The sequence below is a fragment of the Sus scrofa genome, chromosome 13, assembly GCF_054392235.1.
Source record: "Sus scrofa isolate SSC_HxYL_T2T_F1_AM1 chromosome 13, Sscrofa_HxYL_maternal_Yorkshire_Landrace_v2.0, whole genome shotgun sequence".
Lineage (NCBI taxonomy): Eukaryota > Metazoa > Chordata > Mammalia > Artiodactyla > Suidae > Sus > Sus scrofa.
The window spans coordinates 64,979,383-64,995,329 of NC_139395.1; the positions used below are offsets into that span (position 1 = coordinate 64,979,383).

The 15,947-nt window shown below is 37.9% G+C and overlaps 1 protein-coding gene across 2 annotated transcripts in view; it reads right to left on the bottom strand.

Annotated features, from left to right (window-relative positions):
• Window positions 1-874: 874 nt before the first annotated feature.
• The window catches only part of TAFA4 (TAFA chemokine like family member 4), a 208,457-nt gene continuing 193,384 nt past the window's right edge, over window positions 875-15,947 (bottom strand). Inside the window, exons 5-6 of one of the 2 annotated variants that reach the window (XM_005669718.4) lie at window positions 11,268-11,392; window positions 875-5,010 (exon numbers count right to left, since the gene is read on the bottom strand). In XM_005669718.4, coding sequence (XP_005669775.1) covers window positions 4,999-5,010; window positions 11,268-11,392 — 137 coding nt within the window. In that variant the 3' untranslated portion in view covers window positions 875-4,998. The remainder of the gene's footprint in view (window positions 5,011-11,267; window positions 11,393-15,947) is intronic. The other variant, XM_013981874.3, reaches the window with a different exon arrangement.

The following is a 15,947-nucleotide window of genomic DNA, read 5'->3' on the forward strand; positions in this document are numbered from 1 at the left end:
TGGTCACTAATTACAGTTCTTCAATTAATAATTCAGTGTCCTAAACTATTTTGATAACTCCTCATTAAGAGAATAAAAGCTGATAATTAAAGAATGGGTCAGAGACCCTATCCACAGAGAGCAAAGGCCCAAGTGAAAGAGATATGAAAGAGATATCGTTGCACATCCCTCACGTGGAAGCAGGCTATGAATATTAACAGCACGAAAGAGGAGAGAAAAGGACTTAAGCATGAGCATGCAGAGACCCACTTTGTTCCCAGCCCAAATCAATACTACAAAGACTGCCCAACATGCTTCAGTAACTGTTCATCAATTATTTAAGGGGCTCTTTTGTTCAAAGTTTATGTTTACAAGATTACTCTGTAACTTGAAAGGATTGTTTCCTTTCATGTGGCTTCTGGATAGGGCTGGAATTTTTTACAAGATGAACCTGAAAGAATGGTGTTTGTGTGTATCTGTTACATCTGTCATCTTGGGTTGCAGATTCAAATCAGCATCCCCGTGTGATCTATCTTTCTTTCCATTGATGCTCCAACTTCCACCAGATAGGTGTTATAGTCTCAGGACATTGACTTGTCCAGAGAGAAAGCATAAGCATTTTCAATACTCTGCCAAACGGACAGCCAAGGTCAAGGGAAGGCAATGTTCCTTGAATTGTTTGCTGAATTTGTCCTTGCTCTGCCTTCTCAGAGTTCTCACTGACTTGGAAACAAGGAGAAAATACTTTAAAGTCTGGTCTTATCTGCCCCCAATTTTCTGTCAGTGGTGTTCACTTAAATCTTACACCCCAGTTTTGAAGTCAGGCCATGCTGTTTGCTACTCTTTTTCTATGAGGTCACTACTTGGATTACAAATTACTTATAACAGAAGCACATCTTTGTCAAGAGTTTATTATTTGCTCACCACCATGCTAACAGTTTGATTTAAAATTCATATCAAAAAATTTCTGTAGGATGTATGTATCATTATTCCCATTTTAAAAAGAAATTGAAATGTATGGAGTAGAAAGCTCTGAAAAATGAGTAGCAGAGCCTATATCCAAACTGATTTGTTTTCCTCCAGTACCTCAACTCTTTGCCACTCTCTTACAGTGTTCCAATGAATTCACAAAAAAAAAAAATCATATTCTTCCATTGTATAGAACACAATTCAGTAGCCTTTTCCACAAAGGAGCAGAAAGTAAATGCATTAGACTTTGTGGGTCATGTGAACTTTGTCACAACTAATCTACTCTGCTTGTACAGGGAAAAGCCTGAGATGCTACATAAATGGATGCCCTGGCTGTGTCCTAATACATCTTTATTAACAAAACTGGGCAGGCTGGATTTGACCACATTTAGCCAACCCCTAACAAAAGTCCACATGCTTTCAGTACAACTCTTAATAATGCTGTGCCTATTTCAAAGAGAACAAAAATAGTGTAGTTACTAGCACTGGATTCATCCTTGGTTAGTGGGTCCCTAAATAGCTCATCACTAAGAATTTTCAGCAGAAGCATTTTCCAGTCTTGGAAAAATTATCTGTACATAGGTATTTCAATGAGATTATTTCCATTGACATTTGCAGGAGTCACTTCTCAACCTTGTGCACCAGTGAAGTCTTTGCAAAATTCCATAGTATGAGCAAAACTTGAAGCAAGAGGAGCTGGCCAAGTAGTCACAGTATTGGACTGGGGTGGGGGCACTCCCGTTGAAGGGGCTACTGTCTCTACTCCAGCCAATAGCACTGATGTGGAAGATTATGGCCTCAGTGTTGCTGCATTTTCTTCATGAAGTCTTGAAAATCCATGTAACATATACTGGGGCTATATCTTCTGCCATACAGCCTCTAAAAATGAGATGGAGAAGGGCTAGTGTTCTGCCAATGTGCATAGTAATATATGGAATCTTATGGTTGATTATTTCTAGTTACTGAATAGTCCATTTTTTCATATTATCCCAGTCCAACAGTCTTTTATTAAATAAATAAAAAAGAATGGTTTCTTGAAATTCAATAGTGAATTTTTTACCCAATTTTTGAAATATTAGGAGTATGACATTTTTCATCAGTGTATTGGCACATTGTAAGAGAGTGACAAAGAGTGAAGGACACAAAAACATCTGACCCTGATAAAGCAGGGTCAGATACTAGCCAGATTCTAAACCTAGGCCATCTGTCTGACACCTGGAATACAGAGTAGTAGATGTTATTTTAAAAGAACTCAAAGAAGGAGTTCCCATCGTGGCTCAGCAGAAACTAATTTGACTAGCATCCATGAGGACACAGGTTCAGTAGGTTAAGGATCCGGCATTACTATGAGCTGTGGTGTAGGAAGCAGGCACAGCTTGTACCCTGAGTTGCTGTGACTGTGGTATAGGCCAATAGCTGTAGCTCTGGTTCAACCCCTAGCCTGGGAACCTCCATATGCCACAAGTGCGGCCCTAAGATTAAAAAAAAAAAAAGGCAAAGAAAAGCAAATTTATAATTTCCTGTCTCTTTTTATGACTCTCCATTGCATAATTCTCCAGAGTCACTAGCTGTATGAGTTTAATATTAAATGTAATTTTATTGGGGCCTATATTCTCCTCTACAATATGGAAATAGTCATAAAGACGTCCCAGGTTGAGTAGGAAAAATGGATCTGTGTGTATAAGTGTGGATAACTTCCCCGCAACAACTCTGAGGTGTTTTGGGAAAGTTCATTGAGTGCTACTGAATTTAACATGTGAACAGAGTTCCATTTTTCCAAGGGCAGATGCTAAAAGGATGTATATGGCTTAGAGCAGCAAATGTGAACCTGAGGGAGCGCCCTAAAATTGAGGAAGTTGTTGGTTCCTTTGGAGAGACCCTGGCTGAGTCCACAGCCCTAGCTGAGCATCTGAAAATGCCAAGATATAAAAAGTGAAGGTCTCTTGGGTGTTGAGACCCCACATGCCACAATCAGATGGCTGAGGCTGACTCAACTGGCATCTTCCTTTGCTATCCTTGCTTTAAGTTCTGTAAAAATACAGGAGAGTCTTCTATATACCTACTTCCCTACGGGAAAAGAATAGGAATGATAACATTAAAATGCTTCTCAGAGAAAGCTCCATTTCAGGGCTAACTTGCAGACTAGGTGAAAAGTACACTTTGAAGCAATAATGGATGAAATGGCAGCTTTGATACCTGCCATTTTCCCAAATGGACGATTTATTCCCTGGAAGTAGTTTATACCCTAGAAACGAACCTCAAGGTGAAGCAGTGTCATTTTTATGTGATCTTATTTGGGGTACAAGATGAGATGTGTGGCTGAAAAACTAAGACATTTTTTCATGTACCATAAAATCTTATTTTTTTAACTGGCTTTCCCATAATGGAAGGTCTTACACTAAAGGCAGCAGAATACACATAAAACACCTCAAATGTGCCTCAACTTAATTAAATCTCCCTACATTTTAAATTCTCCTTGCTGCTATATAGGTTTGGGAGAAGCAACAAAATAGTACTCTATATAAATGCTGAGTTTGCCATAGAGTAAACATCCCCAACAATAAACTTTACATAAAGTTGTTCCTCACATTTATAATAAAAATCTGCAAGCCTAAGATGTTAACATCAAGCAACTCTTTAGGCATGACATAATCACAAAAACATATAGGCCATACACCATCAGTAGAATGGATTTTTTTACTTACTAATATGAGAGTAACAGTTCTGCTAAGCATCTCGTCAGTCAGATTCAAACAAAATTTAGCAAACAAATGGCTATCACCTCTTTGCATTCCTTCTGCAAGAATAAGATTGAATAAAATCAAATAGACATAACTGTTACTGCTACAAACAACATGATAGTATTATTTTCCCCATAAGTGGGCAAAGACAGGGATAATTAACAATGTAGAAAAGATGTTTTTGGCATTTTTAATATATAAAATGTATCCCATATTATTATAGCAATATGTGTTTGATTGATGTTATCCATTTAAAATTTGGGTCAGTAACTTTTCATCTCTAATATGTTTCTGCATGACAGCATCTGAGACTAAGTGGAGACATGGCTGCTGCAAAATCATTAGAAAAAAAAGACTCAGATTTTATTTACATTTAAATAAATGAGATGACTGACAAATAGGTAGAGAAGCAGCTCAGAATAAATCAGTTACAGTCTAAAAATTCTGCATGTAAAGACTTTTGTTTTAATATTTTAATATAATTGACATAAACTGAATCTAAGAAATCACCCTTGATCTAAGCAGAGACTTTTATATTTTTAATGATTTACCTCTCTGACTACACTAAAGCCATGAAAATCCCAACAGGCTTTACTTCAGTTGTGGGTATGTCATGATAGAGCTTTGGTTATAAAATATTGGAGTTAATATGCTTCCTCAGCACTTGGTAAAATGGTGCACCGAAGTTAAAATGCTCCCGTTTTATTTCTGGTAATCTGCCAATAGAACTTATAAATTCAAAGATTTAAAATCATCAAAAGCAATAATAGAAATGCATACACAGTAACATTAATTAGTCCTTCTATTCATCAAGGTTTATAAAATAAATTTCTACCACCAGTTCATCAGAGTTCATTGATATACATCTGCAAAAAAGTTTTGCCAAAATATTTGGCTATTTGGACCCCCTTTCAAAGGACTTTAACACAAGAGCTGAAGCAAAAGTTCAAGAGAGGAAGAGAATGAGGATCCTCTGAAACATGTCCTTGCTCCTTTGTAAAGGCAGAAGGAAACAGAAGACCCAATATTCATGCTGCGGTGATCCATCATGAAGTGTCTAGTTTGTTCCTCCAGGGTTCCTTAGTTATCCTATCAACTCTGTGGCAGCCCATAGTTATAATTCCCTGTAATAAAATCATGAAGTAGACAAGGCTGGGATAGTTAAGTGAATGCCACTCTTCACAGCCCGGATATCCAAATAGGATGTTGCTGAAATCCAAGACAATTTCCCACAAAGAGGCCAAGACAAGCAGTCCAGACAAGAGAGCTCTGCATCCTGTTGCTCCTCTAGGGTTGAAGCACATCTTTGCTACCGTGTTACCTAAAATGAATTTGAAAAGTGAGCATTCAACAACACCATACCCACCAAAGATAATTCTTCCTGTTACCAGACCCCTAAGTCCCTGTCTGTGTCACAGATACAGAGTTTCACAGTTGGTGCATTTACCCATAACCACGCTCACCAAATCAGCTGTTCAACTCAAGGTCTTCTTTACATTTCTTGCTCCTAGATTGTAAAGAAAAATACATCCAGTGCTTTCAGCAACATGGTATTTGTTATGCGTCCTAGCTCTGTATCTTACAGGGTTATAACAATCCCATCAGATTAGGTATATTCATTGCCCATCAAGTTAACTCATGTGTGCTAACCATGCTTTGTTAATGGTGCCAAAATTTTTTCAAATGAATGCTGATTTAAGTCAGTGTATGTCAAGATCAGAAGGTTGCCTTTGCTATTTTTGTTAAGGGTAGCTGACTCTCATTTTTAAAAATAGGTTGTTTTATAAAACTACCGTATTTATTGGAAACATGCCTTCATTAAGAAGTTTGTTGTTTCTTCCATTTTTAAGCATCACGCCTGATCATTATTTAGGATCTAAGAAAACAGCCCTGCACTTTCGATAGTTTGATTTCATCATATGAGCAATTTTACAAGTTAGATAATCAATACAGCTAGAAAAAAATTAATAAAAGCGTAAGACTTGGAAAATACTTTTAAAATAAATTAGATAAAAACCCTGTCCTCATGAAACTTAGCTAGAATAGGGGTTGACATACCTCTGTAAAACACCAAATAATAAAATATTTTCAGTCTTGCAGGCCATACAGTCACTATCATAACTACTCAGCCCAGCTTTCATACCACAAAAGCAGCCACAGATAATACATAAATTAATGGGAACTCCTTTATCTCAATAATACTTTATTTATGGATATTGAAGTTTGGATTTCATGTAATTTTTATGTTATCAAATATATTACTTTCGCTTTTTTTCACCCATTTAAAAATGTAAAACTCATTCTTTGTTCTTTTAATGGCTTGAGAGCTAAGGGCTGAATTTGGCTTGTAAGCCATAGCTTGCTGATTCCTATTCTAGAGGAAAGAGCTGTATAACCAGGTAAATACACAGTATGTTCAAAGGTGATGTGAGCTATGGAGAAAAGTAAAGTGATACAATGGAAAAAAAATCCTGGAGCAGGGAGGGGGAAGACTACTGTTTCATAGAGGGTGGTCAGGGAAGAAGATGTTTGCAGAGATAGTTGACCAAAAGAAGGGAGCCCTGACTGTGTTGGGGAAGAACTTTGCAGGGAGAGGTAAACACAAGGGGTCTTCAGGCTAATGCAAAGACTTTGGCCCTTTTCTGACTGAGGCACAAAGATGAGACAAGGAATGCATGGCCACACTGTTAACTTAAAGGCATCACTCGGGCTGAAATGATCCCAGGGAAAGCTGTCAGGACCTGTAACAAAGGATATAAGAGAAAGAGGAATCAAGGACAACTCCAAGGTCTTTGGCTACAGTATCCAGATGATGGAGTTTGTCTTTTTCTGAGATGGGAGGACTCTCCCTAAGCCTAAGGTTCTTAGCAGTAGTGCCTGCTCCCATCACTTGTATTGAAGAGGGAGTGATTTGGGTGAAGTACGTGGTCTGGTACCTGTCATGTGGTCATTGCTCAGGAAATGGCAGCTACTGTCATGTTAGCTCTTTCTAGATCGTACCTGCATCTGTTTAAAATCCAGTTGTGTTTACAGCCAGCCCAGTATCAATTTCCACCTAGGATATAATTCTCAAAAGCATCCTATTTGAGGAAGCTCATTCTGGAGCCTATTCTCCACTGAACAATGAATGGTAAGATAATTTTGGATAGATTTTTGCTTTACTGATTGTACATGGAAGGGTCATTGTTATTTTGGTGGATAAAAGGATGCTGTCATGTTTAAATTAGCTCCTCTCTCATATGACAGGGTACCCTGAACCAGTCAGGCTCTGGCTGTATAGGCATCAGGGGAGCTAAGGCTCTAGGATAAAGAAGTCATTTCAGCCAGACCTTAGAATTGGGAGGAGATGAAGATGAAGGCAATGGGGTATGGAAATACATGCCCTATTTGGTGAGTGGCATGGGTTCTTATACTCTTTATTTTCTATTAGTCACCAAGGGGGATCCACTGATGGTCTGTGGGCAGTACATTTACCCTGATAGCAGAGAAAGCAGAGTTTAGGCCATTAAAGGCAAGAACAGAGAACAAGTGGGGAACTCAGAAAACCAGTGGTTCCCACATCCTGCTTGTGCATCAGAATCACCTTGAGAACAAGTTTTCTAAAGTTTGGTTTTCTAAGCCCTATCCCAGAACATCTTACAATGAGGTTCAAAATAGTGTGTTTTTAGCACATTTCCACTATTTCTAGAGCCACTGACACCCTCACATTATTATAACATTGCGTTAGGATGAGGATGACTCGTAGTGACAACCCAAGGGACAGAGAGAAAGGTATAAATTAGAGGTGGGGGGAAGGGGAAGATGCTAGAAGGACTTAATCCTCTTAGATCTTGAGGGTGAGGGAGGTCTTGAAGAGAACGCCTATTGGTTAATCTCTTAACTCCTAGCTCTAGTGTTTTCAACATGAAATATGGGAAGCATTTGACACTTGATAGAAACTTAAAAGAAAATGAAGTGATAGAATCAGGTGGAATGCTTGCAGATAGCTACTGAAAAGAAAATATACTATTCTGTCCATCCGAGTTTTTCAACCTCAGACATTTGGGGCTACATGATTTTTTGTTGTGGGGACACTTTAGGATGCTAAGCAGCATCTCCGGCCTCTACCCACAAGATGCCCATAGTAACCCCTCCCTAAAGTGTGATAACATGATACGTCCTCAGACATTGCTAGGTGTCCCCTTGAGGACAAAATTGCCTCTTCTTGAGAATTACTGCTGTAAAAGCATATCTTTTTACCCTTGTTAGATGTTTTAAAAATAAGAATATGTAAAACCCCAAAATGTCATGAAATTCAATGTGATTTACTTCTATTGTGAACCAACAACAGCCCTGGCAAATGATTGCCTTTGGTGCTGAGAAGACATTGTACACTTGTTAGGAACCCTATTTAGCACAAAGTATGTAGGAAAACTCAGAATTAAATTAAGGAAAATTGAGGCAGGATGACAGGGTTTTATTTTCCCACAAAGTACTAGCTGCACCCTCTCTGGGGATACTGAAAATTATACTAGTGGAATAAACTCTGTGCCAACCTTCTTGGTTAGGGAACTGTCCCCTCTTGTGTTCAGATCTTCATCTAAAGTGATTAATATCTCAAGTTGACTGCTAACTTTGTCACATTTGCATTTAAATGGAAAATGAAATTCTGACATAGGTGACTTACTGTAGACAATCACATTTTTGAGCCTTTCTGTGTTGTGGTGTTGTGCATGAACAGTTAAGGAAAATGGAAACTATTTTCTTATATAGATAATACCCTCTCGAGGGAGATCATTGCTCTACTTTTACAGGATCGCTATCTCACCTGCGGTCTAAGGGCCAGTGTCAATTTTTAAGAAAAAGATAGAGCTTCTGTGGGTACAAAGCTCTTCGCAGCTCCACAAATGAATTTACTCTGTGTGCATAAAATCCATAAAAGACATAAAATGTTTTATGCAGTTCAAGTCACACTGACTTGGATTAATAAAGGAAACAAAGTTTTATGACTTTGAGATTATTCTCCAGTGCCATATCACTAAAAGGGGGGGGGTAGCTTCATATCATGATGGCTGGGGGAACTGTATAATACTTCTACAACTTTCCAAAGTGCTAAATGAAATGTCACTACCACTGAGGATTTAGCTAGAGCAAACTCATATTCCCAGCACACAGAGCCAAGATGCCCCTCAAGGTTTTCTCCTGCAAACACCCTTGCTAACTGTACATAAATAGAGAGGGAGCGACCAGAGCAAGAGACTACTTCAACACATTCTTTCCCGGAAAACAGCTGGCTGGGGCTTATGTTCTTATTTCATATTTGTATGTAAGAATCAATACAAGTATAATCTTCCACAATGTTATTTCTTAGTCTACAGGAAAAACGATGACGGGAAAAATTTATCATTGATGGACATAAGACCCTAAGCTCATTGGCCACTCCAAGATTTTGATTTAGGAGGAGATTCTGGAAGAAAGGCTGAAAAGGGCCCCTTGGGAAAGGATAGTGGAATTGTCTTAAGGCAGGATTTGCTTAACAAACACACTTGGGTTTACACAGATGGGAAGTTTATGGAGAATAGCTTAGAAGAGGAGCTGATAATAACAACAGGAGCTTTAATTTCCCTCCTCTACCAACAGATGACTCTATGAACTTCTACTGCCATAGATACAAAAGCATATATCAGGTTCTTTAACCTAGCTGTCATGGTATCACTAATAAGGACAAGTTAGTTGATAATTGTAATTAATGCTAAAGTGTTTTGATTTTGAAACTGTTTTACCTAAATAATAAGGAACTAATCAATTAACTTACTATGTTGTTGGGAATTTGGGATATGATAAATGTCAGCTTAAATTTATATTTTTTAACATTTATTATAAAATCTTAATTTGTGTTTTAATCTTTTATTAATGATATCACATTTAAATATTTATTTTATAAAATTGTATTATCATATCTCATGTACATACACTGGAGAACTCACCTGCTCTTGACCTCAGTAGCTGAAGATGACTGAGAACTCGAGTAATTCAAAATACTCATAAAAGGGAAAATGCAAGCAAGATGAGAAACTATCCAAGAGACATTATACCTCCTCAGGGGCCAAAGCTGACACAGCAACCAGAACTAAACAGTCATTCTATTCCACTGTGTCGAGCTCATTATACTCTGAGAATGACCTGTTTTCATTCATTTTCATTCAAGAACTAGTTGCAGAGACATTCAGCTGGCTCTGGGAGTATGAAGATCATCAAAACAGCAAGGGGCCCTGACTCCACAGCTCTCCTCCTAGACAGAAAGCTGTCAATATTAAGCCAGTAAGTATAAAGCTCCACGTAAAATGTAGCCAGAATACATGCTCAGAGATATAGGGAACATGAATCCTACCAGTGAAAGATTCCTGAAGAAATAATGGTTAACTAGAAAAGAATAGAGGAAAGCACGTTCCTTTGCAACTGTAAAGGCACCACAGTGAGGACTATTAGAAGGCCAAGATGGTTGGAACAGAAAGAATGAAGAGCAGTAGCCTTTGAGGTTATTTATTAAGGGCCAGACAAGCAATGGCTAGCTGACTAAAGAATGAAGCCACTGAAAAGTTTGGGAGTGGACTAGCTTAGAAGATGTGCAGTTAACAAAAATGAATGTAGTCCTATGGAGAACAGACTGGAAGGGATCAAGAGCCAACGTGAGGCAGCAACCTCAGTCCTCTGGAAGAAACATGATGGCACACAGCATGGCACAGCAGTTATAAATATGGTGACACAGAATTGTGCAGGGGATTTGGGAGTAATAGTCCCAGAGACAAAATAAGAGACTGGACAGGGGGGAGAAGAGGACGAAGTTAAATTTCTAGGTCAAGAATAGACAGTGGGAGTTGCCGTCGTGGCTCAGTGGTTAACAAATCTGACTAGGAACCATGGGGTTGCGGGTTCAATCCCTGGCCTCACTCAGTGGGTTAAGGATCTGGTGTTGCCATGAGCTGTGGTGTAGGTCACAGCTGACAACAGCTCCAATTAGACCTCTAGCCTGGAAATCTCCATATGCCATGGGTGCATCCCTAAAAAAGACAAAAAAAAAGACCAAAAAAAAAAAAAAAGGAAAAAAAAAAGAATAGACAGTGGAGTCCTTCAGAGACAGAACTGAGAAGAGGATGATTTGGGGAGGAAACTGTTGACTTATAAGGCTTGAATTAGAGTCGTCAACCATTAAATCTCACCCCAGGCATAGGTATTTCTATTTTAGTAAATCATCTGGAGGTCGATTCTTGCCCTGCTGTTTTGATACACAATACTGTCAACTCTGAAGCCCTCATTTTAAATTGGCCCATGAAGGAGCTGAAATGAGCTCAGCGGCCCTACCTAAAATAATGAGTTCCCTCAGCATATCACTGCTCTAGAAAATCTGACACTAAGGATGATGCTGAGAAATGGACTTTTTTCAAAAGGCCAAAGTCATGGGGGGGGGCACTTCCCAAGCAAGTTTATCACCATAAAATAACACTGATCTCTTGAAGTCAGGATGAAATGAAGGGAGAAACCCCATAGGTAATGATATACTGGCATTGTAAGTTACACTTGTGACTTTTCTATACTTGCCTTTGTAGTTTTGACTTTATTGCCACTGCTACAGGACCAACCTGAGTAATCTGGCAGCACTTTACAATCCTCTCCTTCCAAACAAGGATTCATGTGACACCACCATTTCTGAATCACAATGGAAGCTGGAAAACAAAAGCCATAAAACATAATGTTTATGATGCTATTTTGTTCCTCCAACTATGGATAACATAAATCTCCACACAGATTAGTACACTAGTTTCAAAGATTGCTAGTAAGATTTCAGCATAAGTAAAAAATCCAATCAGTTGTATACTTTACAAAATAAAACTATTTCCTTTTTTTTGGAAATTGGCTAACTATGATGTAGTTAGTGAGGTCACACACTGTGCACTATGCCTGCTGTGTTTGAATTTGGCTGTGCTACCTTTTTGAAATGAATTGGACCAGCTATTTTAATCTCAGTCTCAGTTTCTTCATCTGTACAATGGGAATAAAAATGGAGCTTCACCAAAATATGGCAAGAGGATAAAGCCAACTTATGTGAAAGTCCTGGCTGACTTTGAGCCAATCACTAAATTGTCAGAAAATATTAGCTATTATTGTGATCTCCACCTTAGGTTGCAGGTAATAATGATGGATGCTGATATTGCAGTTATTGCATTGTGATGCTCTTTGTTGTCAATAACAAACACTATAAATAGTCAACATTTTCATCACACAGGGTGATCATCTCTCCATGTCATTCCACCTGAGTTAACTATGAGATACCAAGTGAAGATGGGAGGGCCTGGCACCCCCTCACATGCCTACATTCTAGACTTAGTCGCTCACCTGTGAGCCCTTTCCTCTTCATCTGACAGTCCCCACAGCAGTCTGCCAATACAGTGATTGATGTGTTAAGCCCATGAAGCAGAAAATAGTACCCCAGTTCTCGAGGTTTGCAGGAACATGAAGAGAATTAAGGAAAAACACCATCAACTTGACTGATTCTTCTGATAGATTCAAAGGACAAAAAGGATTGTGACTGATTTTTAAAGGTGAACCCACCAAGTAGACAGTATAGGACAGAGTGTTGAAGTTGAGGGTGTGTGGATTCAGGTATGGGATTATTTAATCTTGTTTTACTTGTTGAAACAGTAACAATTTGATTTTTTAAAAGATACCCCAATGGATCTGATGTCAACTACCACTTCTGCCTGAGAAATCTGAAACTCAAGTTTAAGAAATGCATACACAGTCCTAGCTTGGAAAATCCAGACCACCATGATCAAGTGAATCACATCTATGTTATGACTTCCCAGTGCATATAAGAGTTATCTCTGGCTACAAATCAAGTCTCAGTAAATTTGATAAAATTGAAATCATACCAATCATCTTTTCCAACCACAATGCTGAGACTAGAAATAAACTACAAGAAAAAACAGCAACAACAAAACCCACAAATATGTGGAGGCAAAACAATATTAAACAACTAATGGATCACTGAAGAAATCAAAGAGGAAATAAAAAGGATGCCTAGAGACAAATGACAATGAAAACATGACAATACAAAATCTATGGGATGCAGCAAAAGCAATTCTAAGAGGGAAATTTATAGCAATAAAATCTTACCTCAGAAGACAAGAAAAATCTCAAATAAGCAACCTAAATTTATATCTAAAGCAACTAGAGAAAGAAGAAGAAATGAAACCCAAAGTGAGGAGAAGAAAAATCAAAGAGCCTAGCAGAAATAAATGAAATAGAAACAAAGAAAACAGTAGAAAAGATCAATAAAACTAAAATCTGGTTCTTTGAAAAGATCAACAAAATTGATAAATCTTTAGCTAGACTCATTAAAAAAAAGGAGAGGGCTCAAATCAATAAAATTAGAAAGGAAAAATCACGACAGATACCGCAAAAAGGATCATAAAAGACTACTACTAGCAACTATAGGCCAATAAATGGACAACCTCAAAAGAATGAACACATTTTTAGAAGGCACAACATTCTAAGAAAGAAGTAAAAAAATATGAATAGACCAATTGAAAGTACTGAAATTGAAACTTAACAAAACTCTAGGACCATATGGCTTCACAGGTGAATTCAATCAAACATTTAGAGGAGAGTTAATACCTATCCTTCTGAAACAAAAAAAAAAAAAACTTGCAGAGGAAAGAATACCCCCAAGTTCATTCTATGAGGCCACCATCCCTCTAATATCAAAACCAGACAAAGACATCACAAAAAAAGTGAAATTACAGGCCAATATCCCTGATGAATATAGATGCAAAAATCCTCAACAAAATACTAGCAAACTGAGACTAACAATACATTAAAAGAATCATATGCCATGATCAAGTGGGATTTACTCCAGGGATGAAAGTATTCTTCACTATTTGCAGATCAATGTGATACATCATGTTAACAAACTGAAGAATAAAAATGATCATATGATTATCTCAATATTCAGAAAAATCTTTTGACAAAATTCAACACCAATTTATGATAAACACTCTCCAGAAAGTAGGCATAGAGGGAAAGTACTTCAACATAATATAGGCCATGTATGACAAACCCACAGCTAACATCATTCTTAATGGTGAAAAGAATGGTAAAAAGCTGAAAGAATAAGATCAGGAACAAGACAAGGATGTCCACTCTCACCACTTTGATTTAAATAGTTTTGGAAGTCCTAGTCATGGAAATCAGAGAAGGAAAAGAAATAAAATGGATCCAAATTGAAAAAGAAGAAGTAAAATATAAAACTGTCATTGCAGATGACATGATACTGTACATAGAAAATCCTAAAGATGCTACTAGAAAACTCTTAGAGCTCATTAATGAATTTAGTAAAGTGGCAGGATACAAAATTAATTCATAGAAAACTCTTGCATTCCTATACACTAACAGCAAAAGATCAGAGCAAGAAATTAAACAATCGCATTTACCATCACATCAAAAAGAATAAAATACCTCTATCTATGTTCTTGGATCAGGAGAATCAACATTGTCTACATGACTACCTCCCCAAAGCAATCTACAGATTCCATGTAATCCCTAACAAATTACCAATGGCATTGTTCACAGAACTAAAACCAAAAGAATTTTTAATTTGTATGGAAATACATAAGACCTCAAATAGCCAAAGCAATCTTGAAAAGGCAAAGTGGAGCTGGAGGAATCAGGCTCCAGACTTTATACTGCAAAGCTACAGTCATCAAAACTGTGGTACTGGCACTAAAATATAAATACAGATCAGTGAAACACCATAGAAAGCCAAGAGATAAACCCACACACATAGGTCAACTAATCTATGACAGAGGAGACAAGAATATACAGTGGAAAAAAGGCAGGAGTTCCTGGTGTGGTGCAGTGAGTTAAGAATATGACTGCAGAGGCTCAGGTTGCTGCAGAGGCATGAGTTCCATCCCTAGCCCACTGCAGTTGGTCGCAGCTTTTGCTCAGATACAGTCACTGGCTAGGGAACCTCTAAGTGCTGCAGGTGAGGAAGGAAGGGAGAAAGAAAGAGAGGAAAAAAAGAAAGAAGGGAGAAAGAAGGAGAGGGAGGGAAGAAGGGAGAAAGAAAACAGAGAGAGGGCATGAGGGAGAAAGGAGGGAAAGAGGGAAAGAAAAAAGACAGTCTCTTACATAAGTGGTGCTTGACACGGGAAAACTTGACAGCTACATGTAAAAAAATGAAATTCGAACATTCTCTAACAAAATACACAAAAATAAACTCAAAGTGGATTAAAAACCTAAATGAAAGGCAGGATACTATAAAACTCCTAGAAAAATACATAGGCAATATACGCTCTGACATAAATCATAGCAATATCTTTTCGGATCCACTTCCTACAGGAATGAAAATCAAAACAAAAATAGACAAATGAGATGTAATTAAACTTAAAAGCTTCTGCATAACATAGGCAATCATTAAAAAAATGGAACAGAATAGAGAACGCAGAAATAAACCCTGACACCTATGGTCAATCAATCTTTGAAAAAGGAGGCAAGAACATAAAATGGGAAATAGTCTCTTCAGCAAGCATTGCTGGGAAACCTGGACAGCTGCATGCAAAGCAATGAAACTAGAACACACACACCATGCACAAAAATAAAGTCAAAATGGCTGAAAGACTTAAATATAAGACAAGACACCATCAAACTCCTAGAAGAGAACATAGGCAAATATTCTCTGACATCAACCTTACAAATGTTTTCTCAGGTCAGTCTCGCAAGGCAACAGAAATAAAAGCAAAAATAAGCCAGTGAGACCTAATCAAACTGAAAAGCTTTTGCACAGCAAAGGAAAACAAAAAGAAAACAAAAAGACAACTTACAGAATGGGAGAAAATCGTTTCAAATGATGTGACTGACAAGGGCTTAATCTCTAGAATATACAAGCAACTTACGCAACTCAAAAGCAAAAAAGCCAATCACCCAATGGAAAAATGGGCAAAAGACCTGAATAGACATTTCTCCAAGGAAGATATACACATGGCCAACAAGCACGTGAAAAAATGCTCAACATCACTGATTATTAGAGAAATGCAATTTAAAACTACCATGAGATACCACCTCACACCAGTCAGAATGGCCATCATTAATAAGTCCACAAATAACAAGTGCTGGAGGGGCTGTGGAGAAAAGGGAACCCTCCTGCACTATTGGTGGAAATGTCAACTGGTACAGCCACTATGGAGAACAGTGTGGAGGTACCTTAGAAATCTATACATA